The sequence below is a fragment of the Lepisma saccharinum genome, chromosome 1, assembly GCF_977018435.1.
Source record: "Lepisma saccharinum chromosome 1, izLepSacc3.1, whole genome shotgun sequence".
In the NCBI taxonomy this organism is placed as follows: domain Eukaryota; kingdom Metazoa; phylum Arthropoda; class Insecta; order Zygentoma; family Lepismatidae; genus Lepisma; species Lepisma saccharinum.
The window spans coordinates 178,455,743-178,481,575 of record NC_139229.1 but is presented as its reverse complement, the minus strand read 5'-3'; the positions used below and the strand labels follow the sequence as shown (position 1 = coordinate 178,481,575).

Genomic DNA, 25,833 nt, shown 5'->3' with positions numbered 1-25,833 from the left:
TACATTTTGAAAAATAACTTTAAAGGTTATATATTTTATATTTTAAAAAAGTCGCACCCATAACAACACGAACTCACACGCCTGTGCCTACCCTTCCAGCGACACCACGCTTCGCCACTGGTTCCTTCAAAATGGTGGGTTGGCATATATTAACTTCCAAGTTCTGTGATTTTTTTAAAACTCATGGTTTTCTTTGTTGTGTAAAATTTGTAAATGAAGTATTATTTCCATGCGGTTTGTGGCAAATGAATAAGGAAGGATGGGAGATTTATTGGAGTATGTTTACCGGTTTATATGTATCCCGGTTAATATCGCCCACGCCTCAACAAAAACAGCAAATATTCACCAGTGTACCTTTCGCGTCTATATGGTCTGGGGATTTGGATGCAGTGCGGAGGTTTAAGTTTCCTCCTGTAGATAGCACCGTTGTCATTGTCAACAATAACCAGGAAACTGAGCTGTTATATTGTTGTGCTGGAAAGTTGTGTGCTTTTGCGTAATTGTTGTGCTGAAAAGGACAGGACACACAGTAAGAATGGTGTACTCCTTGCAAGAACGTGTGTTTATCGTGAAAAGTTTTTGGGAAACTGATTCTGTTGTTGCTATGCAAAGGGCATTTAGAAACAAATTTGCCTCACGTTCTGCCCAGACAGGAACACAATATTGTCGCTAGTGAAGAAATGGGAAGAAACAGGATCGCTTCTGAGTGAGACAGGGAAGCATCGGACCCAGCGGGCAGGTGTTGTGGAAGATGCCAGTGCTCGAATCTTGAGGTTGCCCAAGAAATCTCTCCGTCGTTTGTCACAAGAAACCGGCTATAGCTATTCAACATGTCAAAAGGCAGCGAAAACTGCGAAACTAAGGGCGTACAAAATTACAGCTGTTCAAGAATTGAAGGATCCAGATAAAGTTAATTACTGTAATTGGTTTTTAATGTTTGTTGTGCATAATCCTGATATTCTGAAAATAACGTGGTTTACTGATGAAGCCTGGTTTCATCTCTCTGGGTATGTTAATTCTCAGAATACACTGATATGGGCAGCTGAAAATCCACATAGTGTAATCGAAATTCCGTTACACTCACAGAAAGTTGGGGTATGGTGCGCTGTCTCAGCATCACGTATAGTGGGTCCAATCTTGAATGAAACAGTGAACACAGAGCAGTACAGGGCAATATTCATGGAATTTGTTGAAAGTTTGGAAGACATTGAACTCACACAGGTTTTTTTTTAAGAGGATGGTGCTACATGCCATACATCGCATGACAGTTTGGCACTGTTTGAAAGTTTCTTTGCGAATAGGGTTATTTCAAAGGGATTGTGGCCTCCGAGGTCTCCAGACTTAACGTCACTTGACTTCTTTCTGTGGGGCTTCCTAAAGGGACGTGTGTACACAAACAACCCTACATCCCTGGAAATGTTGAAGCAGAACATTATCACTGAAATTGCGAACATTAGCGCAGAAACACTATGTCAGACAGCCCTTAACATGGAACGGCGTGTTCGACTTTGTTTACAGGAAGGAGGTCGACACTTTCAGCACCTTCTTTAAAGGTGAGATGTTATGTCTGTGCCATAATTTTTGTTTTATTTATGTTTTTTGTGAATACAAAAAAAAAAGAACTCATTTTCATTAATTCAGTTTAGCAAAAATCCAATACTTCAATGTTATTGTAGGGTACACTGGTGAATATTTGCTGTTTTTGTTGAGGCGTGGGCGATATTACCCGGGATGCATATAAACCGGTAAACATACTCCAATAAATCTCCCATCCTTCCTTATTCATTTGCCACAAACCGCATGGAAATAATACTTCATTTACAAATTTTACAGAACAAAGAAAACCATGAGTTTTAAAAAAATCACCCTAATATTATAACTTTGAAGTTTTCAATAGGCTTATTTTTTTCTTCTTTTCAAATTTTGGTGCCCTGAAAATTTGCCGCTCTGGATGGTATAAGGTTCGCCCCCCCCACCCCTTCCGCCGTCCCTGGGCGCTTTTCCCCAGGCATTCAACGCCAAGGGGCCCTCAATGCTCTCCGAGTTGGTTCTTCATTTACTATACTCTCTGTGGGGAATCTCTGGAGCGATAAACGGAAACAGGTCTCTGCACGAGAGGGCTCGACCAATGAACTCGTGAGAGGAGAAGCGGGTGCAGCTATCATCCATTTGCACCAGTGCGCACTACTTTACTCCACCAACTCGCTTTCTCCTCTTCTCTTCCGTTATGCGCGGCCTTGCTTCAGAGATTCCAAAGACAGGGTGTAGGTAAACGCAATAGATCATTGCATATTTTCACTTGATTGGTTATATATTTTTAATGAGTTGCTAATAAGGACAATATACACAACGGTTATTTTGTCACGGTATCTAGTGACATGTAAACGCAGTTCGATATAAATTATTTTTTGTTTATTGATTCATTTTATGTTCAAATATAAAAGTGTGGGGTACTTTATTTTGTGGATAAACTTGTATCCGAGCCAGACGTCGGGAGTTGGAGCCGGGTCTTTCCTGAGTGACAGCCGCCGCTTAGAACATGACATATTTGCACCAACGCGAAGATAAGGAAAGATTATTTTCGCCGCTACCGGGCTTGAGTCGCAGCGGGCGTTCGAACCCATGTTCACGGATGACCAGGAAAACCAGCTGGAGCCCAAGAAAGCAAGGATCGACGACGCGCACTCGACCGCGCCTTTCAAGACAATGGAGAGAGGTCATTTCCATCCCTCTGAAACAGAAGCCAAGCCACTAGAGCGTCCTGTTCAACGGAAGAATTCGAATCTCTTATATATAGGCAGTACTATGATTCCAGACACAGTTTTTACCCGGATTTCACAGAGAGAGCATCTCCGCGCTACACTCTCGCGTGATCATTGTTTTGTGTCCGTGGACTTTGCTTCCTTACGTACCGTGAGCGAATCGCAGATAGAGAGGTACCAGTGTGCGCCTTATTTTGGTGAAGATTACGCGGTGATTTGTTTTTGCCAAGCGTTAACTACATAATCATGGGCGGCTAAAGGAGATTGAGAAGGGAGTCTGTCGACTTCCCTGACCCCGCAACGATGCATCGCCATCTTCCGATGAAGCCAGTCAGCCAACGCCAAAGACGACACCAAAGCCAAACACTGCCCAAAGCCCGAAGGACGTTTTCAGAACGACGCCGATCGAAGCCCGTCACCAGAGAGAGAGATTGAAGGACGACTCCAGAACGACGCTTCCAGAACGACGCCGAATCGAAGCCCGTCACCAGAGAGATTCCGAACCGGCGCGTGACCTCGTAAACCCGACGCTAGTGACAAGAGGAACGCCCGAAGTTCTGAGGAGGTGCAAGTACACCATATCGTCGCAATTATTCTTCGTCGCGATCGACCTCGGAGGACAATTTCGCCACAAAGGAACCGTGTGCAAGTCCCGCGTCCAGGAGAGATGAAGGACCACGCCATGTAGCAGAGTCTGGTACAGTATACTTCAGAGGGTCTATGTCAATGTAAACGTGCATTGTTCGTATCAACACCGTACTGTTAACGCCGAAGTCTCACTTATTTGCAAAGTTACTCAGGAAACCCCGAATCTAACCCCCGCGTCTGATAATTTTTGGTATTGTTATAAAAAAGGGTAAATTCATGTTCAGATGTTCTAATTTAATTGTCTGCATTCAGGGTTAGAAGCTCCATTTCATTTCTTTAATATTTAGTATAAATTGTCAAAGTGTGCTCCATTTCTTGTGTAACCGACCGCCCCGTCGCGCCATTTAATTTGTCAATAGTTGACTGATGAGTCCTTTTTAATTGTGGAAAGCGTAGTTGTTTTTATTGCAAGGTCGTGTGCGTGAAATAGTATTATTTGTTGCATAGTGGTTTTTAAGGTAATTTTTGCTCGCGCCGACGATTGATTAGTGTATTCCGGCAGCTGGAGCCAATTAAGTTTTTGCATCACTATGTAATTGAGTAGTTGTTCTCATTGGACGAGAGAGGCTTGTGTGTAATACCCCCGTCCGAGAAACTTGTATAATGTCGTGCTTACGACTCGATGCATACGTTCATTCGAACGAAAGATTTAACCACGCCGACCCAATTGTCTTAGTTAACCGCTTTCCGAGGGCTGGCACTTAAGTTAATTTAAAAGAGCACAGGAGCTGGCAGACAAATGCCCTAAATTCACATAAAGGTTTAAAAAATTAAAAGGAATGATATGTTAATGAGATCCATGATTTGTATCCATACTTCACATGTAAAAATACCTCATGTGTGTGAAAGAGAGAAGAGTGAATGTTGTGAGAATTTGAGGAGGCTTTGTAAACAGTTGTTGATTGCAATATTTTTTTGTTGTTACAATATATATTCACTTTTTACCGTTCGTCAGTGTTGTTATTTGACGTTTTTCAGGTACCAGATATTATGCTATTAGTGTTTTATGATTGTTCGAATCTACACATCAAAGGTAAACAAAACAGTGTAACTTTTCAAGGTATTAATCTCCGCCTCGCAATAGTATGACAATAAATGACCGTCTCAGTACCGAACTTGATAACTGGACCGTGAGTCACGACCGGTTTCCCGTACGCATAACGACGTTTGGCCCCGTGCCGGGGTATGATTGACACGTCATTTCGGGGACCGTGAGTGCACTCGTTACAATTTAGCTTTTAATCCGATTTCATTACAAAGTAGGTGTATTATTATTATTATTAAGATACCTAAGTAATCCCTTTTACACCGTCTTTGAAACTAGAATGATATTCTATTTCCATCTTGAGAAAGTGGGCCACTCTGCAGAACTTAAAATAGATTTTAGTCCCTCCCTCCTTCCTCTTTTGGAACTTTTTGGCAGGTTCTCTTGGCAATATATAGAGCATTTGCAGACTTGGACTTACATTTGGGTGTACAGACGGACAGCCCTTCCCCCATTTTAGAAACACCTAGTAGTAGTAGTAGCTGGCAACACTGCTAGGCTTGTCTGGAGTGCAGTGCAGATGCATGCCATGCCTGAGAACCTTGAAACACTGTTACGTCACTGCGTCCATTATGCAACACAAAAGTAGCACGTGTTCAAAAAAAAAAAATGCATTGACCTTGAAATAATTTGCGAATCTCTGCTGCAGTCAGTCTAGGAAAAGTAGTAATGGGTTGTGTTCAAAAAGTATTTGGGTTGTGTTTACTTCGTACACCATCTGTTGCACACGCCGACAAAGTCACAAAACTTAGCCCCAGGAGCATGGACGTCTCGAAGGGGGCCACCCCCACCCCACTCCTCTGGAAAATTAATGTCCACCTAAAAAGTATATATTTCACACATAATTTCATTTCAGTCACAGTAATTTATGTTAATTATTATAAGGGTGTTAAAGAAACATAATAATTTCAGACTGAAGCAGTGTTTTTTTAGGGGAAATCACTATTGTGGGGAAAAATATGTCTCCTTTGCCCCCCTGAAAAAAACACCTTGCTTGCCCCTCCCTGGAAAAAATCCTGCAGACGTCCATGCCAAGGAGTTGTTCTTCACGAAGTTATCAAACCCTTCGTTTTAAAGCTACTGATACTCGAAAACAGCATCATCATAAGCTTTTCCGAGAAAACTAACAAAAATTCTGTTGCACCGAAAGACCTATCACATAGGAGGGATATTCGGAAAGTAAGTTCCGGTAAGTTGTTAAAATAAGAAAGACCATAGCCCCGTTTAGTTCACTGAACGTTTGGATACTGGGTCTTGTTTATAATGATAATATCGAAAATTATAAGAAGAAAGATTCATTAATATCGTGGTCTAAGCTCACATTGAGACAGGCGGAAGCGATTCCAGCTCGTCCGCTCCTTCCATTCTTCGCACTTCCGTCGCAGTGGGCACCAAGCGCATCACGTGACATAACGCTATGAGGTAAGTAAATGAAAGAAAAAGGAGCAATTTGGTGATAACAGCGCCAACATAGGTGTATGCAGATGGCTGGGCTCGCTTGCTTATGTGCTCATTGCATCTCGGATTTTTAGGTTCTAAAAAGTGTGCTTTTAGGTTCCTAAAATAGGTTCTAAAAATCCAAGAGTAGGTTCTAAAAATCCAAAAATAGGTTCTAAAAAGTGTGCTTTTAGGTTCCTAAAATAGGTTCTAAAAATCCAAAAATAGGTTCTAAAAAGTGTGCTTTTAGGTTCCTAAAATAGGTTCTAAAAATCCAAAAGTAGGTTCTAAAAATCCAAAAGTAGGTTCTAAAAATCCAAAAATAGGTTCTGAAAAGTGTGCTTTTAGGTTCCTAAAATAGGTTCTAAAAATCCAAAAGTAGGTTCTAAAAATCCAAAAATAGGTTCTAAAAAGTGTGCTTTTAGGTTCCTAAAATAGGTTCTAAAAATCCAAAAGTAGGTTCTAAAAATCCAAAAAATAGGTTCTGAAAAGTGTATAACGATAAAATCTTGCTAATTATCAGGTAAATCAATTAATCATCGTAATAAGCAATAATATGCATTGGATTGTTGCTGTTCACCGGGACTTGGACGGCAGAGAGCGAAGGACTAGCCTGTTTCCCGAGAAAAGAGGCCCGTTCTTTGGCTAACCTCTACTCGAGGTGCTGCTCGAGAAGGGTCAAAGAACTCCAAATATACGGGCGAAGATAGCAGGACAAGAGCCTACGACTTGATGACAATTCAGCAACGCTTGGACAGAGAGGGTACCGTAACAGACCTTTTGAATAGCAAATAAATAGACGCGCAGAGAAGGGAAACCCCCAGTTTTTACTCAGATTTTCTTCGGCGTGTTATCGTGCACAATCTTTCGCGAACCACCCGCGTAAAGTATCCGCTTTGTGTGTCGCACCGTTCCGTGTTGTGTTATTTCGCACGTGTCTGTGTACTATCAATATGGAGTAGAGACAGAGAAAGGCCCTGCTGGGGGGCGTCCGACCCAGTTGCCAATCCTTGAAGATGCGGAGATCCTATCTTATCGCCCGGAAGCCATCTATTGACCACGCCGCAAACATCCACGACTTCACCACGAGGACTTTAGCCTGAGCCGACAAAGGTAAGCCGGAATGGACGTGAAAATGGATAAGCTTCGTTCGCCCCGTCGTGACATCCAATGAACTCGCTTAATTACATTAAAAATCTCGAACAGACATTGCTTATTACGGTGATTAAATTGCATCAACTATCATTTTAACATGTAAAACCGTACAGCGTTCAATTATCCATTCATCCAAAGTATTTAACATTCAGATTGTACGACGCTATAAATTGTCAATATAATTATATATCAGTGATCCTTGTTAACCTCAAAATTAACAATATATAGATTAACATTCATTCAACAACAACAACTTAAAAGGAGTAGTGTTTTGTCGTACAGGTAAAGCTCCGACCGGAACATGTTTTTCCGTAAATGCAAAAGTAAAATGTCAAATTAAGAACAGTTTAAATTAATGTAGCTAACTTTAAACATGCCGCCGAACTATTATTGTATTAATTACTCATGTCTATTGGATTGCCGAGAAATGAATGCGAGTGTGACTGTGAGAATGAAAGGGGCAATGATGTAATGTTTATGCATGTGCTCTTTTATAGAAATTACAGTATATATAGAACTAACCCTGTGGTGTGATTTGTTCTACCCTATGTAATCTCTTGGGCTCCAACTGATGGCACTTACCCTGGGACAAAAGGTAAATAGGTTCTTAATGATTGCCTTTTGTTTATTTGTTTAATTGTTTTGTGGGTTTGACATTACCATTGTAATGTAGAACCAGATCGACGTCAGGCACGTTAAATAAATATTCGACGTCGAGCTAATTAAAAGATGGCGCCCGAACTGGTGACATGTAGGTTCGATGAGTAATCCCGAACATGCGACATGTAGGTTCGACGAGTAATTCCGAACATGCGACATGTAGGTTCGATGAGTAATTCCGAACATGTGACATGTAGGTTCGATGAGTAATTCCGAACAAGTGACATGTATATTCGACGAGTAATCCCGAACATTCGACGTGTAGGTCCGAGTAGGCCCGAATATGCGATAATTAGGCCCGAGTAGGCCCGAAGTTTAAATAAGTGTCGATAGTTGGAAGGAAGTTATTAATAGTCGCAAAAATGAGTTTATTGTGCCATAATTATTCAGCTATAGAGCTATGTGCCTACATGCCTTCGACAGGAACCAAGAGATTGATAGAGGTAGAAAATCAAATATTAATCACTTATTGCAGTTAAAAAATACCACGCAGGACGCCTAGAGTATGAAGCGTTTAGTTCTTTGTGTTGCTATAATCAGTAATTTTCTAGTTTAGAGTATTTAAGTGTATTTACGCATAGTTAGCATGTGAATTGAGTATTTAATTGTTTGTGCAATATATATAGTGGGCGTGAAGTAACAATGGTTAAAGTAATTTACATAGCGAGAGATTTTGGATTTTTATGCGGCGATAAGGATAAAGCATCGATCAAGGATGGTAAGGGGGGAGACGTAAAACCCCGTAGGGTCTATTTATGAAAAGGAAAAGAGAAATTTATATCTCGCTGCGAGAACGCATCGAATCCAAGGAAGAAGAGAGAGAGAATAACGACCGAGGAGAAGGGTGATGGAGAGAATAACTCGACAAAGGAAGAAGATTGAAGAAATGGACAATCCAAAGGAAGGAGAGGAAGTGACGTTACTGGAAGGCGACCAGGGAGGAGAAAGCAACCGTGCTCCGGAGAATACCGTTATCCCTGAAAGTGAGCAGCCAACGGCAGTGTTACCAACCCAAGGCACCATGGATGTTCAAGCGATAATGGCGCTCTTCACTACGATGATGAAGCAACATGAAGAAGGGAAAGAACGTCGAAAAGAGGAGAAAGAAAGGAAGAGAAAATTGGAAGAAGAAGAGAAGGAGAAGAAGAGAAAATTGGAAGAAGAAGAGAAGGAGAAGAAGAGAAAATTGGAAGAAGAAGAGAAAGAGAAGAAGAGAAAATTGGAAGAGGAAGAGAAGGAAAGACAAAAAGAATTGCGAAGAAGAGAGAAAGAACGACAACACCGAGAGATGATGGATCAGTTTCTACAAGCATTAAAAAGGAATGATGAGAAAATAGAAAAAGCCCAAGAAGAGTGTGTTGAAAGACATCGTGATAACTCGAAAGACATTGAGAACCTGGAAAAAACAGTGGAAACTGAAGTCAGGCAGATCCATGAACACCTGGCACACCTGGGAGAGAAGATAGAAGAAAAGAAGAATGACGTGGAAAAGAGAATGGAAGAGGAATTCCGAATGGTTGATCGTCGACTTGCAGCGGATTCCAGAATGGTGGAAGAAAGATTTGGACAAATCGAAACAAAGATGACCTCAGAAGAACAGCAATGGAGGAAGATAAAAAACATGACGCAAGACTTACGCCAAGACGTCACGCGAATCAAAGAAACGATGCAGAGAGAGACTTCTTCAATCGTTATTACGTCACCACGAACAAGGAACGAGGAAGACCAGCGAGAAACAACGCCCCTGGCGACATTAGCGCAGCAACCATCTCGATCGGGGAGTCAAGCCACAGGCGATGACGTCATGGAGCAGGATAGCAGTTGCTCGCGAGTCCACTCCGTGGTACAGACCAGTGTAGCCACCTCGGAAATAGGCAGGCGTGCCATCTTCTCGAAGTTTTCACTGGACAACTTTATGATTTTCGACCAAGAGAAGACAGAAACTTTGCCATCCACGTTTCTTCAAGAATTCAAAAGAGATTGCATTTTATATGGGATTCACGAAGAGGATCACCTGAAGCTCATCCAGAAACTTCTTCGCGGTTCCGCACGCATTTGGTTAGACCACCAGGTACCAGCGTTCAAGACCTTTAGCACCTTCGAAAAAGCTTTCATTGAACAATTTCAGTGCAGATCATTAGTAGAGAGGAAGGTTACCCAGTTAAGAAACAAGCGGTACGACGTCAACGGAAAGCTCACATACAAACAGTTTTTCTGGCAGAGGGTGAATGAATTCCGTTCGCTTAAGCCCGGAACCGAAGTGATAGAAATCCTCACGGCTATCAGAGCTATGTACCCGAGCTACGTACAGAGACAGCTTACAGGAGATGTGTTAGAAAATTTTGACCGAATGTCGCTTATCCTTGAAGACATGGATTTGCTGAAGGAGAACGAAAAATATCGATGGGAAGATCAATCAAGCAGAAGAGGTAATAATAATTTTGATAGGAAGAGAGGAGAAAATTTTCCAAGAGTGCAAATGGTGACTACACGCAATACATACAATGGACGTCGACAACAATTCAATCGACAAGAACAATCGCAATACAGTCCTCCAAGACAGCGAGACAGGGATACCAAACGCTCGAATCGAGGAAACTACCGTGGAGGCGGACAGAACACAAACGCAGGTTACCGAGGGCGTGGCGACATACGATTTTCAAACCGGGAGGAAGACAATCGTATGGAAGAAGGCAGAACACAAGCTATTCATTTAGTAAGAACCGCCTACAACAATGAGAAGCAAGAGACTGACGAGCAATGGCCTCAACCATCAACGAGTAGGGGACTCAATCCCAACGCGCCAGATTACCAGTCGAGCCTTTAAACTTGTAAATTATTCCGCATACTAGTGTAAATAATTTAACACAATTATGATATTATTATTATTATTAATATTCTGAGAACTTATATATATATATATATATATCTATATACATATCAATATCTGAGCATATATCATGTTATGTTTATGCCAACATTAATAACGTATTATTTATATTCTTATTACCCAGAATAGATATTATTTAGTAAAGAAACATGTATTTTAAATGGTTTGAATTGATGATAAGAAATATTTTATGTATTAACTCAATAATTCTGAACTATATCTCAAAGAGTGAATTTTCATCATAACTTAGAGTGTGAATGTAGTAAGTTTACATATGTATATGCATACATAATAGGATAATTCTCATAAGTGTTAGCAAGGTGTTTGTTAAATGACCAATGTTACAGAGTCAAGAACTGAAAATGAATGTTGAGTAATCCTGCAATTTTATGTTTGGTTAATATTAAAGGTAATGATGTAAAATTAATTGAAAAGTACAATTTAGTCTATAGAGAAAGACAACTATATATTCCAGGGTTCGAGTCCCTATTCGAGCGCCTGTGTGTAACAATTAGGCAAGATTTAACGTTAATTATTAATTGTGTTTTGATGAATTTCTCCTTCGCGTATAATCTTAAGCTCAGAAAAAATTCATGTGTAAGGAGAGGGGAATGTTATAACGATAAAATCTTGCTAATTATCAGGTAAATCAATTAATCATCGTAATAAGCAATAATATGCATTGGATTGTTGCTGTTCACCGGGACTTGGACGGCAGAGAGCGAAGGACTAGCCTGTTTCCCGAGAAAAGAGGCCGAGCCTCGGGTAAAGAAATATAAAAATACAACTTTGTTACCAATGGTCAGATTCAACTGAAATTAAAGACAGCCCAGCAGCAGATTATCATCGACGAAATCCCCAAAGCAGAATTTGATAGGAGATAAATTAAGCCCGATATTAAAGGTTAAACAGCTAGACTGGATAACAATAGCTACAGACTCCCTGGCACTGTCTTCGGAACGAACATGCAGGTTACAATAGGCCCGTTCTTTGGCTAACCTCTACTCGAGGTGCTGCTCGAGAAGGGTCAAAGAACTCCAAATATACGGGCGAAGATAGCAGGACAAGAGCCTACGACTTGATGACAATTCAGCAACGCTTGGACAGAGAGGGTACCGTAACAGACCTTTTGAATAGCAAATAAATAGACGCGCAGAGAAGGGAAACCCCCAGTTTTTACTCAGATTTTCTTCGGCGTGTTATCGTGCACAATCTTTCGCGAACCACCCGCGTAAAGTATCCGCTTTGTGTGTCGCACCGTTCCGTGTTGTGTTATTTCGCACGTGTCTGTGTACTATCAATATGGAGTAGAGACAGAGAAAGGCCCTGCTGGGGGGCGTCCGACCCAGTTGCCAATCCTTGAAGATGCGGAGATCCTATCTTATCGCCCGGAAGCCATCTATTGACCACGCCGCAAACATCCACGACTTCACCACGAGGACTTTAGCCTGAGCCGACAAAGGTAAGCCGGAATGGACGTGAAAATGGATAAGCTTCGTTCGCCCCGTCGTGACATCCAATGAACTCGCTTAATTACATTAAAAATCTCGAACAGACATTGCTTATTACGGTGATTAAATTGCATCAACTATCATTTTAACATGTAAAACCGTACAGCGTTCAATTATCCATTCATCCAAAGTATTTAACATTCAGATTGTACGACGCTATAAATTGTCAATATAATTATATATCAGTGATCCTTGTTAACCTCAAAATTAACAATATATAGATTAACATTCATTCAACAACAACAACTTAAAAGGAGTAGTGTTTTGTCGTACAGGTAAAGCTCCGACCGGAACATGTTTTTCCGTAAATGCAAAAGTAAAATGTCAAATTAAGAACAGTTTAAATTAATGTAGCTAACTTTAAACATGCCGCCGAACTATTATTGTATTAATTACTCATGTCTATTGGATTGCCGAGAAATGAATGCGAGTGTGACTGTGAGAATGAAAGGGGCAATGATGTAATGTTTATGCATGTGCTCTTTTATAGAAATTACAGTATATATAGAACTAACCCTGTGGTGTGATTTGTTCTACCCTATGTAATCTCTTGGGCTCCAACTGATGGCACTTACCCTGGGACAAAAGGTAAATAGGTTCTTAATGATTGCCTTTTGTTTATTTGTTTAATTGTTTTGTGGGTTTGACATTACCATTGTAATGTAGAACCAGATCGACGTCAGGCACGTTAAATAAATATTCGACGTCGAGCTAATTAAAAGTGTGCTTTTAGGTTCCTAAAATAGGTTCTAAAAATCCAAGAGTAGGTTCTAAAAATCCAAAAATAGGTTCTAAAAAGTGTGCTTTTAGGTTTCTAAAATAGGTTCTAAAAATCTAAAAGTAGGTTCTAAAAATCCAAAAATAGGTTCTAATAAGTGTGCTTTTAGGTTCCTAAAATAGCTTCTAAAAATCCAAAAGTAGGTTCTAAAAATCCAAAAATAGGTTCTGAAAAGTGTGCTTTTAGGTTCCTAAAATAGGTTCTAAAAATCCAAAAGTAGGTTCTAAAAATCCAAAAATAGGTTCTAAAAATCCAAAAATAGGTCATAAAAATCTTAAGTTAGGCTCGAAAGATCTTGAAGTAGGTTAAAAAAACTTAAAATAGTTAAAAATTCCTGAAAAATTTTGATTAGGTATAGTCACAGGCAATGATAATGGGACACCTATATCCTGAAATACGTACTATCTTGCATAACGTTATGTGTGTTGCCTAACCCTACAAGGATGGCAGAACTTACCTGTGGAAATTTGCTATTAAAGTCCACTCTTCGCTAAATATAGTTAGGCAAAAATCTTTTTTCATGTTATCCACAGTCAAACTCCGCAATTTTGTCTGTGAGGATCAGCTTGTATGCTGAAAATAATCTTTCAACAAAAACATAGTCAGTGGTGCAAACATCAATGCTGAAATATTAGTTTGCAAGGCGTGCATTCCACAATTCACCGAAGTGGCGCGAAAGTGAGCAAGACCACACAGATCAGAAGTTCGAACTTTGGACTGTACAGGTAACAGTGGCACCAGACATTTTGCTTTGTTTAGAGCTTTGAAAAATCACCATGGACTTGGAGAAAAGGAAATTGACAGAGAGTACGTTTCAAACACGTTCGTCATTGGATTTTTTCGTGACCAAACAAAGCGAAGGCTCTGTGTCACATAAAAATCCTGTAAAACCTTTAAAATATATATAAAAACCTTAAAAAGGCTTGATTTAAGTGCATATACCTAAAATAGGTTCTAACAAGCAAAATAGTTTTTTTAGGCACTATAAAACTTCATCAGTTGTCGCGTTTTTTTAACGAAACGCTGACATTAATTATTATTTCTTACATACCTACAAAAGAAAAAAAAGGTAAAAAACCTAAAATCCGAGGTCTACTTATGAGTATCCGACTACAATCTCCTGAATGAAGTGAAAAAAAAAATGTATTCGAAACGAACACTCCTCGGACATGGTCTTGTCCATCACGAAGTTGCATAGATGTTCGGAGGCTACCTTTATTAACTGTCGTACACATGTAAAGTTTCACAGAAATTATTAATTCCATTTAGTAGCATAATTTTAGTTAGTGTAATTTTTTTATACACACTATGAAAATCTCGCCAAACTACATTTTTCTGCTCATTCTCTTTTTTATAATTACATGGATAATTAGCTACTATTGTGTTGTTTCTGAATCACTAAAATTAGCAGAAATAACCAGATAATTTTAAATGGAAAATGTGCTCAATAAAACATAGCATCTACAAATCAAAAAATATTTATTTTATAGTATTTAGATTATTCTAACAGACCTAAATGAACAGTAGTAGCACACAACATTTTAAATGTCATCTTTCTGTTTCTCCTAACAATACCTAAGTTAACATATGAAACATTTATATCAATTTATCTTTAAAAATGGTAAAATGTATGTTCAAAATTTGCAGGTGAATAAACACACAGTCATCTAGAGAAAATCTTATATGTTGAAAACAAATATCTATATAACAATAAAACGAAACGTGTGTCAATACTTTTGTGCAAATTTGAACAACTTTTGTTGAAGACATTGTTTTCTTCAGTTGTTTTATTCCAACGTGCTTTATTTTCTCTCATCTCATAATTCGTACTCCTTCAGCTAGCTCATTTGAAGACAGTACACATGGATAGGAAAACTATAAACTTTTACAAACATGAAGGTAATAATGACATACTGATATATTTATATAGAAAACCTTATAGTTACATAAATGACTGTGATTAATGTATATGTGAAATGAAAAGGGGAACGAGATGAAATAGTTTACACTATTTTGATTATCTTTTCAACAAGGAAGTAAATTATACTATCCAGTGGCTGCGATTAGGAGGGCGAAGGAGGCAGTTGCCCCCCCCCCCATTTATCGCCACTTTTGTCCCCGCACTATGCTAAACCTTATCTAAAAAGGGAAATGTACTGTCTTTTCCCCCCCAGTTTTGCCACCTTGCCACCCCCCCCCCGGTTTTGGAACCCAGTCGCCGCCACTGATACTATCTGTTGAAACAAAAAGATACATAGATTTGGAAATCAGGTAGGAACGTTAATTGTAGACTACGATTTATATTATTTCACACTACATTATACCCAAAAATATTACTGTAATAATAGTCTCTCGTATATGTTTATATGTTACGATTGAAACTTTTACAGAAGTCGCCAGTTATTTAGATAACTAAAAACACTGCATGTAACTTTGTTTTTCTATTAGTGTTGTCTTTCTGCTGTTTTATTTGTCCCCTTTGGCTTAGTTTACTTTCTAGAACACGAGCACCACAACTATGTTAAACCACACTTAGAATGACATTTGTCAGACTTAGACAACCAGATGGAAAACCATAAGGACGACGAAGGATACCATCGATATGCTGATCTCTACTCCACCTGAAACAGAATAAAATCGAAAAATTAATAATTCAAAGATTACTAGAACCTGCAAAATGTCTATATTACCGTCTATGTGTTTAATTTATATGTTGGTTATATGTGTAGTGCATTATCAAGGGAAATGTTTCTGCCTTTCATACTTAGAAATGAGCTTTTCAAATGAATTGGGAGAGTAGAAGGTTTTGTACAACCTCTAGCTCGAGGTTACATTTTGGCGAAATTTGATATTTATTGCCATACTTAACAGAAGAGAGTATATATGCACGAATGCTTTTGTTAATGACAGTTTAAATATTTAATTTTTTTTCGAATTTGTATGGAATAGTTCGAAATGTGGTGCAAATGGAGTTGAGAAATGTTATTGGAATAAAGAACTGCCTTGGATTTTAAAATGAAATGCTTATCTCCATGTAAAATTTATCTTGAGTAGTGATGAAAAAATTGCTCGTGCGAATAAAAGGTATGGAACACTTGCCAGACCAAATATCAAAGAACATCGGTAATTGATGATGTGAAGCCCGCGAAACGTCTATAAAAGTGTAAATATAATCATTGACCCTTGACTTCACGTTTCTCCATTAACGTGACATCGCTGCTGATGTCCTCGTGTTTGTACATACCTTGTTGTAAACGTTGTTGTGAGGTATTTACAGCTATACATAAATATTTTTTTTTTTGAATATGTTTCTGCAAAAGTAACAAAATTTATGAAAAAGTGTCGTTTGAGTCATTTTTTGATGAATTTCAGTGGAGTGCAACCTTCAAACGACATGATAAATGGTAGATTAGATTACAGATTACTGAATCGTCATCTAAGGCTGCCTTTGCTTATTTCTTTTGTAATCCGCTTCACCTATTGTCGGTTTATTATGTCGCTAAGACATTCAGAAGTTGTCTTCACTGGTTGCGATATGCAGTTTCTTACGTTTTGCTCTCTTTTGCACTTAAAAAAATGTATACTTGCGTTTAAAACCGTAGACCTTTCTACATGTATTCCAAAGAAGTGTTTTCTCATTTCTCAACACACGAAACCTTCGCTATTGACTGGAAACTTCAACTGTTCCTCACTTCCAGAGATACAAGTTGGCAGTACTTCCTTCGTAAGAAAGCGAGAGATTGATTGATTGATTGAATTGATTTATTTTACTTCCCTTCTTGTGCCACTTTTGGCTAATTTGCAAAGATGGGGATGGGCACTCACAAACATCCATGCCCATGCCGGGATTCGAACCCGGGACCCCTTGCGTTGTAGCGCAATGTGCTAACCACTCCACCACGGGGGCCGGCAGGAAGCGAGAGAAATTGAAAATAAAAATTCCATTATAATATTGCTTTTGTTGCTTGTAAGGAAAAATGTTTGTAAAAGGTAATTGGAAATCTCAATTTGATATTTTTCAGATTCGGAATATCCCATTCAATATAATAGTAGGTAGCAAGGTCTGAGTTATCTCCTTATCGCGTAAGAAATATTCGCTGTAAAAGAAATAAATTTTTCCTGATTATTGCGAAAGGATACGTCTGCGCACAGGGGATCACTTCAAATCTTACGCTTACGAAGTTACAGCCATTTGAAATTCACCTTTATCAGGAGTCCAAAAACACACCTTTTCCGTCAACTTTGTTAATTTCTGGACACACACACTACTCGCACAATGAGAAGAATATTAGTAAAGAACCAAAAATAAGACATTTCAATGATTACGAGGTCTAAATACGTGGGCATTACAACCCTCACTGTCACATGAATGACGAAGCCTGATGTCAGAGGTGCTTATATCAAGTAGGTAATCGACTTGATACGCTAGTGGTTACAGCAGGTCCGACCATAGGTGCCGCCACATAAAGGCAAGGGGGCATTTGCCCCTCCCTGGCTTTTTCCTGAATGTTCGTTTTCGATTGTGCAAGGCAGTGAAGATATCGACAATAAATTTGCAGAGATGTACGTTCGAGTTCAACAAATTTGTGAGCACCTTGATGTGGTACTACTAACACGACCTCGCTGCACTTCACGGCAACAGTATCGTGAAAATTACCCATCAGAAAGTGTAAAAGTGTACTTTCGTCTACCTAATATTTTTATAATGTGTTCATATAGTTAGCTTTGTGTTTAGTGTTCCATAAATGAAACGTGCCTGCTTCAGTGTTAGAAGTTACTGTAAAATTTACAATATTCTCTAAGAAAACTGTACACAACCATTTTTATTATTTCAATTTGAATATTTTATTGTGCATAAAGGTAAATAATGATTATAAATTACACTTGCTTATGCCATAAATATATTGTTTAAAATTAATCATTCAAATTACATTAATTACGGCAACTACATCATGGCCGTTGCTACTTTATAAACTGTCATGATCATATTTTAACGGCAGTTGAGTGTCATCGAATCCAAGGTGCACCTAATTTTTCAACATAAAAAGAAACCTGCATGAGACACTCCCTACCCAAAAGTAAAAAAAACAAAAATTACGGTTTTAGACCGTAATTTCTTCAGTCAACTTTCTACAGGGTGCTTTACCCTGAGTTTGCCCCATCCTGCAAAAATTCCTGGCGGCGCCCATGGACCCAACTTGTTATTGATTCTTGGCACTACAATGCTTTCCAGGGATGCCAATCCCCCCAAGGCCAATTGCGCAATCCCCCCCCCCACACAAATTATATGATTCGCGCACTCACACCTTATAATAATCCCCACAAAGTAAAGCTCAGGACGATAATATAATACGGCTCCTCTTTCAAAGACCCCTCCCCCATTTTCTTTTGGTAAATATAAATTTTTCTGTGACGTGAAGTTAGAAATGCGGATTAGATATATTTTTGTTCCAAATGATGCACCTGCTTTAAATTAAGCAGTGTACCAACACTAAGCATTAAGTGATGTTATTAATGAATATCGAAAATATCGCTTATGTCTTGTAATGTACCTTTAGTATAAAAGTTCACATTCACCTCAGCAAAGCGCCAAAGAAACACGCATTCTTGCAACACTATATTGCGAACGAAGCGAGCAAGAAAATGTTTATATCCATCTCTTTGCAGATTTTCAAGAATATTAATTTAATGGAGTGTCAGTACTTTCTTACGATCCCGAGATAATTAGTCTTTTCCAGCTTCTCTTTTGTCACGTTCGGGGTCTAAACGTCGCAAAATACAGTCCTCAAAATTTGATGTTCGAACTCTCTGCACTACAGAAATTCCTTGACAACCTAAGATTTAACACTTTATGAAAAGCTTCCTATCTCCCCCTTTAAATTAAAACTCAATCCTACCACCATAATTTCCAAGCCAATTTTAGACTTACTGTTGATATTGAAGAGTAGATATTGCCTCCTCCAAAAAAATAATTCTCAGTCTCCACACAAGAATTTCGCAACAGTCTAAGACAATAGTAATACCAAAGCATTGGATACCCCCCTCAATTTAATGCTCAACCCCCCTAACTAAATACCCGCCATAATCTAAGACCTAGAGTTGGATACTGTTCCCCCCAACGTTTAGTTCAGTATGCCCCCCAGAACCCATGTGTAAAATAAGGCTTAATATTTTTTAGGTGGATATTTCTGCCACCCCCTCCCTTCGATAACATCCTTAAACACTATCTTTTCTTCATCTAATGGATTAAATATGGTGCATTTAAGGTGTAAAATTTTTACATATGTTGTGGAAAAATATATAAAAGTTGAATTTTATATTATTTGAAGGGAAACCCCCCCCCAGAAAAAAAATCGATGACGCAATCTGCGCCATAATTCCCCTCTGCGGTCACGCTGATGCTTTCTGCTCCAGTGTAGGATATATACAGGCTCCAGTCGACCCTGTATCTACCTCACTAGTTCCCAAAGTGGCTGGCTTACAGGAGCGCCGCGAAATGTTCCAATATTTTCGCAGAAATGACACATGTTAGTCTACACATAGTTTTAGAATCCTTCCATCAGAAATGTTCCAAATATGTTTATATTTAGTACTTCTTACAAATAAAATGCTTTTGAATTTGAAACATGTATTTATTTTTCAACTTAAGGCAAGCAATCTAACTAGGCCTACATTCTGACTTGGCGCCGCGGGAAAAATCTTGAAACAGTAAGGGGGCCGTGAAACGAAAAAAATTGGGAAACCCTGATCTAGCTAGTTCTTAGAAGGCCTTGATACAGGATAGAAATGTTACATGTGAAGTGTTTTCTTCCGTAAATAAATAAAGATTGCCTTAGTCGGTTTCTTTAGTGTTTTTTCCAACATGGAAACCAAGCTTAATCCTGTTTCCGGTGTTGAAATCACTTCAAGGTATTTTGAGATCTACCCGATGGGTAGGGATAACGTCGTCGTCTTGCAATCAAGGGGTCCTTGGCTAGATACCCGGTGGTATAGTAGCTCGGATACCACTTTAAACTGTAGATCCAGTCCCGATTATCCTATTTGTGCATAAAGTGTATTTGAAACACAATTCTAACTAACTAACTTCAAGTTATTCTGAAATAACGTCTCTACGCCTGGAGCACGATTTAATGGTGATTCCGAGAAGGCACTACTCAAAACCATGTACAAATCGCAAGGATCTGTTATAATTGTATTAATCGGTAAATCGCTTCTCCAGAACATCAAAATAATGAATCTCAAAATTACGCTCTAATATATTGCGGACTCGCATTTTATGCAATAATAGAATTTGTAATTCTGGCTTTTTACTCTGTCTAAGTTGATATTTCGTTATAAATGGCAACCATTGTTTGGTTGAACTTCACACTGGGACCACTGATTTGGTTTTGGACCATTGCTCCTTTTTTTATTATTTTTCTTTAAAAAAAATATGTTGGATTATCATCGTTTGTAGTTTTTCCCATATCAGTGTACTGTACATAAACTTACATATTTATTTTTTAATTATATACATTATTTTCATAACAAAAAACATTCCACTATTGATACAAATTACTTTTGCCATACCAAGAGTCCATATTTTCTAAAAAATATATAACAATATATAACCCAAGAACCATTGCTATGAGTGCTGGTCCTTCAAATTCTCTTATTATGGTGGCCGCGTGTACCAACGCTGATTATTTTCAAATTCAGATGAACGAGATCAATTTTAATCCACTCTAAATGAACTTACTTTAAAGATTTGCATTCCACCAACGAAAAATTACGTTCACGAGATTCCGTTCAACTGATCTGAGATTAATTTGTAAGGCTATACCTGATTGGTTGGCTAAAACATGTTAGCTTCCGAGCCGATCCGTCGTGATCAACACATATCAACAGGTGAATGACTATGAAGAGCGACGCATAGCGTTACGCAAAATTAGGAAGGAAAACATAACAACTGATGAAGGAAAAAGCTCAAAATCAAAATCAAACGAATACCATCCTTTTAAAATCATCATTGCTTAGCTGCATGGCTGGGGAGAGACCTGCGCTCGATCGCCAGCTCTAAAACTTCGAAGTAGACGAAGAAAGTGAGCGGAAACATCCATCGCGACACTTTAGGCTGCTCTCATACTGAACTAGGCTTCGTGGCGGTTCCTCTCTCGAACCTTTAGGCCACCCTCTGTCGTCAGCGTCCTCGAGCATAAATCGCCTTCAAAAAACTATACAATCGCAGCTATTACATTTAAAAAAATCACGAAGACAAAGCGTTCATCCTCATCTTTACCTTCCTATTTCCTTCAATCACCTTTCAATATCCTATGTCATCTGTTTCTTCACCTCGGCTAAAACTCAGTGGGCTAATGGGATACTCTGACCCCTCTCAGGTACGGGTATAGTAGTAGGAATACGTGGGATATGAAGCTTCGACTGTTATGTACTAAATCATTTGACAGGCTATGGAAAAGGGAGATTTTATAAATGAATAACATCTGTTTCCGAAGAAAGGTCTGCGTCTTCAGTAGGCTTCTTTATGGGCAATTATTTTCCTGAAGATGGTTTATTTTCAAGATACTTTTATAAATTTACATCTTAGTTACAGATCTCCATAAATAAAGGACAGAACAGATTTCTTTCTTATAATTAAATCTACGCGACTTTTGCAGTTTATTTACATAATATGGATCAAGCTGTCATATCAGTTATATACAGACGACCAGGCGCTTGCTTGGAACTTTATGAACGCTCCTTGACATAATGAAGCATAACTTCGACGTGACTGGCGAAGGTTTTAAGTATTGACTCCGATTTTAATATAAATTGGACATTATGGTCTGGCTTCAAGATATATGCAGAAATACAAACTGCTATAATTCGTAAAATATTAGAGACATCGACTTGATATCGGGTATGGCAACATGTTAGCATGTTCACAGGGCGAAACCTAACCATGCCAGATATCAATAATGAATTACCTGATCAATAAATAATAATCATGGAGACGAAATAATCTGAACTTTATTCTTCCGTATGATGGCATGTTAGCATGCCCACAGGGCGAACCTACTCATACGGCAGAATAACATTAAGTCCTGTTGCTTTATGCAAAAATTGAAAATATATTACGTATATGTTTCGAAGAAATCAAACTGAATTATCACAAAGTTGTGAGCAATCGTAAATTAACTTATTCTCACGCATGGTGACATGTTAGCATGTCCACAGGGCGAACCTACCCATGCGTCAGAATAACAGTAAGTTCTGAGTCGAAATTTAACATTATTTTGTGAAGATTTTATTCAAAATTTCAGAAAACTTCAAAATAAAGTTGAAATGAACTTATTCTTTCGTATGGTGACATGTTAGCATGTCCACAGGGCGAACCTACCCATACGACAGAATAACTATGTCTCTAAGCTAATTTGGGAACGAAGACTGAGTTCTTGAACCCTCCCATAAAGGGAGCTGAGTATTTAAGATGTTAATCCATCGGAGTCGGTGATGAAAATGCCCCCGAATTAGGTTCCGAAGCTGTATTTATACCCCCGCATGTCAAGCAGAGCGCCTCCCGTGACACAAAAGATAAACCTAGCTACAGCTGTGATATGCAGAACTAATTTGTGTATAATGGCAATATTCTAAAGATTAAACAGTATGTTCCATAAGGTTCATTTTTCTATGTCTAAAACAACAATTATGATCCTTAAAGTTTCTATAATATTCTCTACTATAAAGTTGTCACATTCTTAAAAACTTCTTCCCAATGTCCATAAGGCTTATATTATTAATAACTCCAACTGAAATTTAGCTCTTATGGCTTTCATAATAGTTTGATTCTAAAACTGAGAACACATATTTTTGACTAATTGTCAACAATGAAAGATTTTGCTTTCAAGAAGCTTGCAAATAACAAATTCTAAACTTCTCGAATGACAGAATTAGGTCATTAGTTCAACTATTAAATATCTCATCTTTCATAATGTTTTTATAGTGAATATAAAAAGTAAAATAATTAAGAATAATATTAAATATGACCGAATCTTTGATATGGTTCGGGAGGATCATATCAAACAAATTACAATCAAGAACCGCATAGAGTAGTGAGATGTGTTGAAGTATCAACATGTAGGAGAAGAAAGTAATTCGGGCTGCAAACTTCTTTGAATTTGAGAGATGTAGTACTAATCAACCTTGTCGACGTGTACAAGGATGTAGTAGAGTGTAAAAAAAAATAATATGGAAAAAGAACTGACGGCACAACACAAAATGAGAAGGAGAAAGCATGGAACCTTCATCTACGGGACTTTAATGCCTTACGAAATGCATTCGATTTTGATGCTACTGATGTCTGTGGTAAGTAGTATTTGATTTTTCATTTCTTAATTCATATTTATTTATATTGTCGTGTCGTGTAAATAGGCAGTAACATGTATTTTCGTAAATCTATACAGTCATATTTCCAACACCATGTAGCAATATCGTAACATTGCTCTGTTCTAATTTACCTTGCACTTGTACTAATTTACCTTGTAAAATTGGACACTGGATTGCATTAATAATTAAAATGCAAGGCTTTCCTGTAACCGTTTCTTTTCACTCGACGAGTCAGAAAATTCCCTGAGTCTTGTGAAAAACTTTAGTGGTAATGAACACTGCAGAGTGCTGTTTTTCCGAACGTTTACTTCGGCTGTACTGCCACACTCGATTGGCTCCGAAGCTGATCCTTAACTCAAACGAATGTGCCAGTTTCTGTGAACAAAAGTGTACACCCAACATCTCAAGCGTTTGTAGCCCTCGATATCACTTTCCGCTCTTTTTTATTAAAAAACAACTGCGTGCAGTCGAAGCGTCAGTATCGTGAACCAGGATCAGACACCAAAATGGTGGCGAATGGCCGATCAGATGATAAACTCGTGTTGATGTTCCTAGATCGCGATCAAGTGTTGAACCGTCTTCGTGCAATGGAATTTTCCAGTGATCCTTTCCCGATCCGAGATTAACCCTTAGTACGCCCCGCGGTCTGACGAAAGTAATCCCAGTTTCGCCGAGGCTTTGAGCGGGAAATTTGAATTCGTATACATAATGGAGAAAAATCGTAATAACTCTGGCACTATGGGACCAATCTACTTCGGATAACTTTTGTTTTGCAGGTAATACATCGGTGCATGCAACCATGTAAAATTTGGATGCCCCAACCGCGGGGGGGGGGGGGGTTACGGGCGGGGGCTGCATCCCCCGAATTTCAATTAAAAAAGCATGAAAATGTGAAGTTTGCCCCCCTCTACTCCAGCTACTTTGGGGAGAAAACCGGAACTTTTGCTTTTTTTAAAGAATGGACCTTCCGCAACAGAATGAAACTTGATTCATGTTCGTGGGTGCAATACAATTTGAATAATCAAGCAAAACGTAAAACTCTAGCGAATTTTAGCCAATTTGCATATTATTCATAAAATTGTTATAACTGACATTATGGGACCAATCTACTTCGGATAACTTTTGTTTTGCAGGCAGAACATCAGTGCATGCAACCATGTAAAATTTGGATGCCCCAACCGCGGGGGGGGGGGGGGTTACGGGCGGGGGTTGCATCCCCCGAATTTCAATGAAAAAAGCATGAAAATGTGGAGTTTGCCCCCTCTTCTCCAGCTACTTTGGGGAAAAACCGGAACTTTTGCTTTTTTTTAAAGAATGGACCTTCCGCAATAGAATGAAACTTGATTCATGTTTGTGGGTGCAATACAATTTGAATAATAAGGCAAAACATAGGGAAATCGATGAGCTGTTATATGATACGAACTGTTTATTTTGAGGCCTTTCCTAACAGAGGAGGGAAGGGAGTCTTTGCAATCGTTTGTTTTGTCTATACTTCTGGATAGACGCACGCTTTAGACTCATGCTTCTGGCCTCTGGCTATCGTCAAGCTTCATTGCATTTCTAACATAGAGGCGACAGAAAGCTGACACCGCCAAACCTCATCCAATCCCCTCTCTCCTTGCCCTACCCCCCTCCCCCGCCACTACTTCAGCTGGATCACCAGGTCTAAACACAAAGAAGAATGTGTGCCTTATCAGTACTAAATCACAGCGTTGGAAGCTTGGTGGAAAACAGCATCGTAAATACCAAGCATTCATTGTGTCTGTCAAGTGTCGAGCCAACACGTGTTTGGGTGAGCCCAAACACGTGACATATTCCGAGAAAGGAGGAGGGGGGATTTGGAATTTTCGTAAACACATGTTCCCGAACGAACTGTCAGTGTTTCAACCTCAATATACAAATATAAGTGTGGCAAACCCTCGATAATTGTACCTAAAGCTGTTAGTAACATATGTGTTACAGATTCTACAAGGGACATACTTTTTTGGTAACATCTGTGTTACGTGGGCGGACTAAAGGTTAAATTTTGATCTTCGTTCGTACACACGGCCATGATGGATACTCTGTGTATTGATGTGATATTGTTACACTGTTCTAAGGTATTCGTACCATGAATATTCTGCTACCTTTATCAGTTTGTTGTTCGTCTACTCTTTTTTGTAGAGAAAGTTAATTGTGTATGTTATGCTGTGCTGCCTTTTTGTTTAATAATGATGTTTACTTGCCGCTAAATGTTGTCCTTGAACTTGGTTGACTTATGGTTATCCTTACATTGAGCAATGGAAACAATCTTTGTCCCTGTTCTTACTGATTGATGTAGACAATAAGGAAACTTACCTGAGCAGGTTTGAGTCTCTTGATCCAGTTGGTATCCGGGAAGACAAGTGCATTTAGAATTTACACATTTCATTCCACTCAGATTTAAAATTCTACACTCTTTATCGCCCCCGCAAGTATCGCCATAAACTGAGGAAGAAATAAAATAACATTTAATTTAAAATTGCCTTCATTAGCATGAATACTGTAATTTCAGGTTTAGTTTTATGGAGTTGCAAATTCAATGTAAATATAAACTTTTTTTT

The 25,833-nt window shown here is 38.7% G+C and overlaps 1 protein-coding gene across 1 annotated transcript in view; it reads right to left on the bottom strand.

Annotated features, from left to right (window-relative positions):
- Positions 1–14,348: 14,348 nt before the first annotated feature.
- Positions 14,349–25,833, bottom strand: part of LOC145990353 (prion-like-(Q/N-rich) domain-bearing protein 25) — a 41,414-nt gene continuing 29,929 nt past the window's right edge. The window contains exons 7-8 of the mRNA XM_083126054.1: positions 25,589–25,717; positions 14,349–15,507 (exon numbers count right to left, since the gene is read on the bottom strand). Of these exons, the coding sequence (XP_082982180.1) occupies positions 15,440–15,507; positions 25,589–25,717 (197 nt within the window). The 3' untranslated portion in view covers positions 14,349–15,439. The remainder of the gene's footprint in view (positions 15,508–25,588; positions 25,718–25,833) is intronic.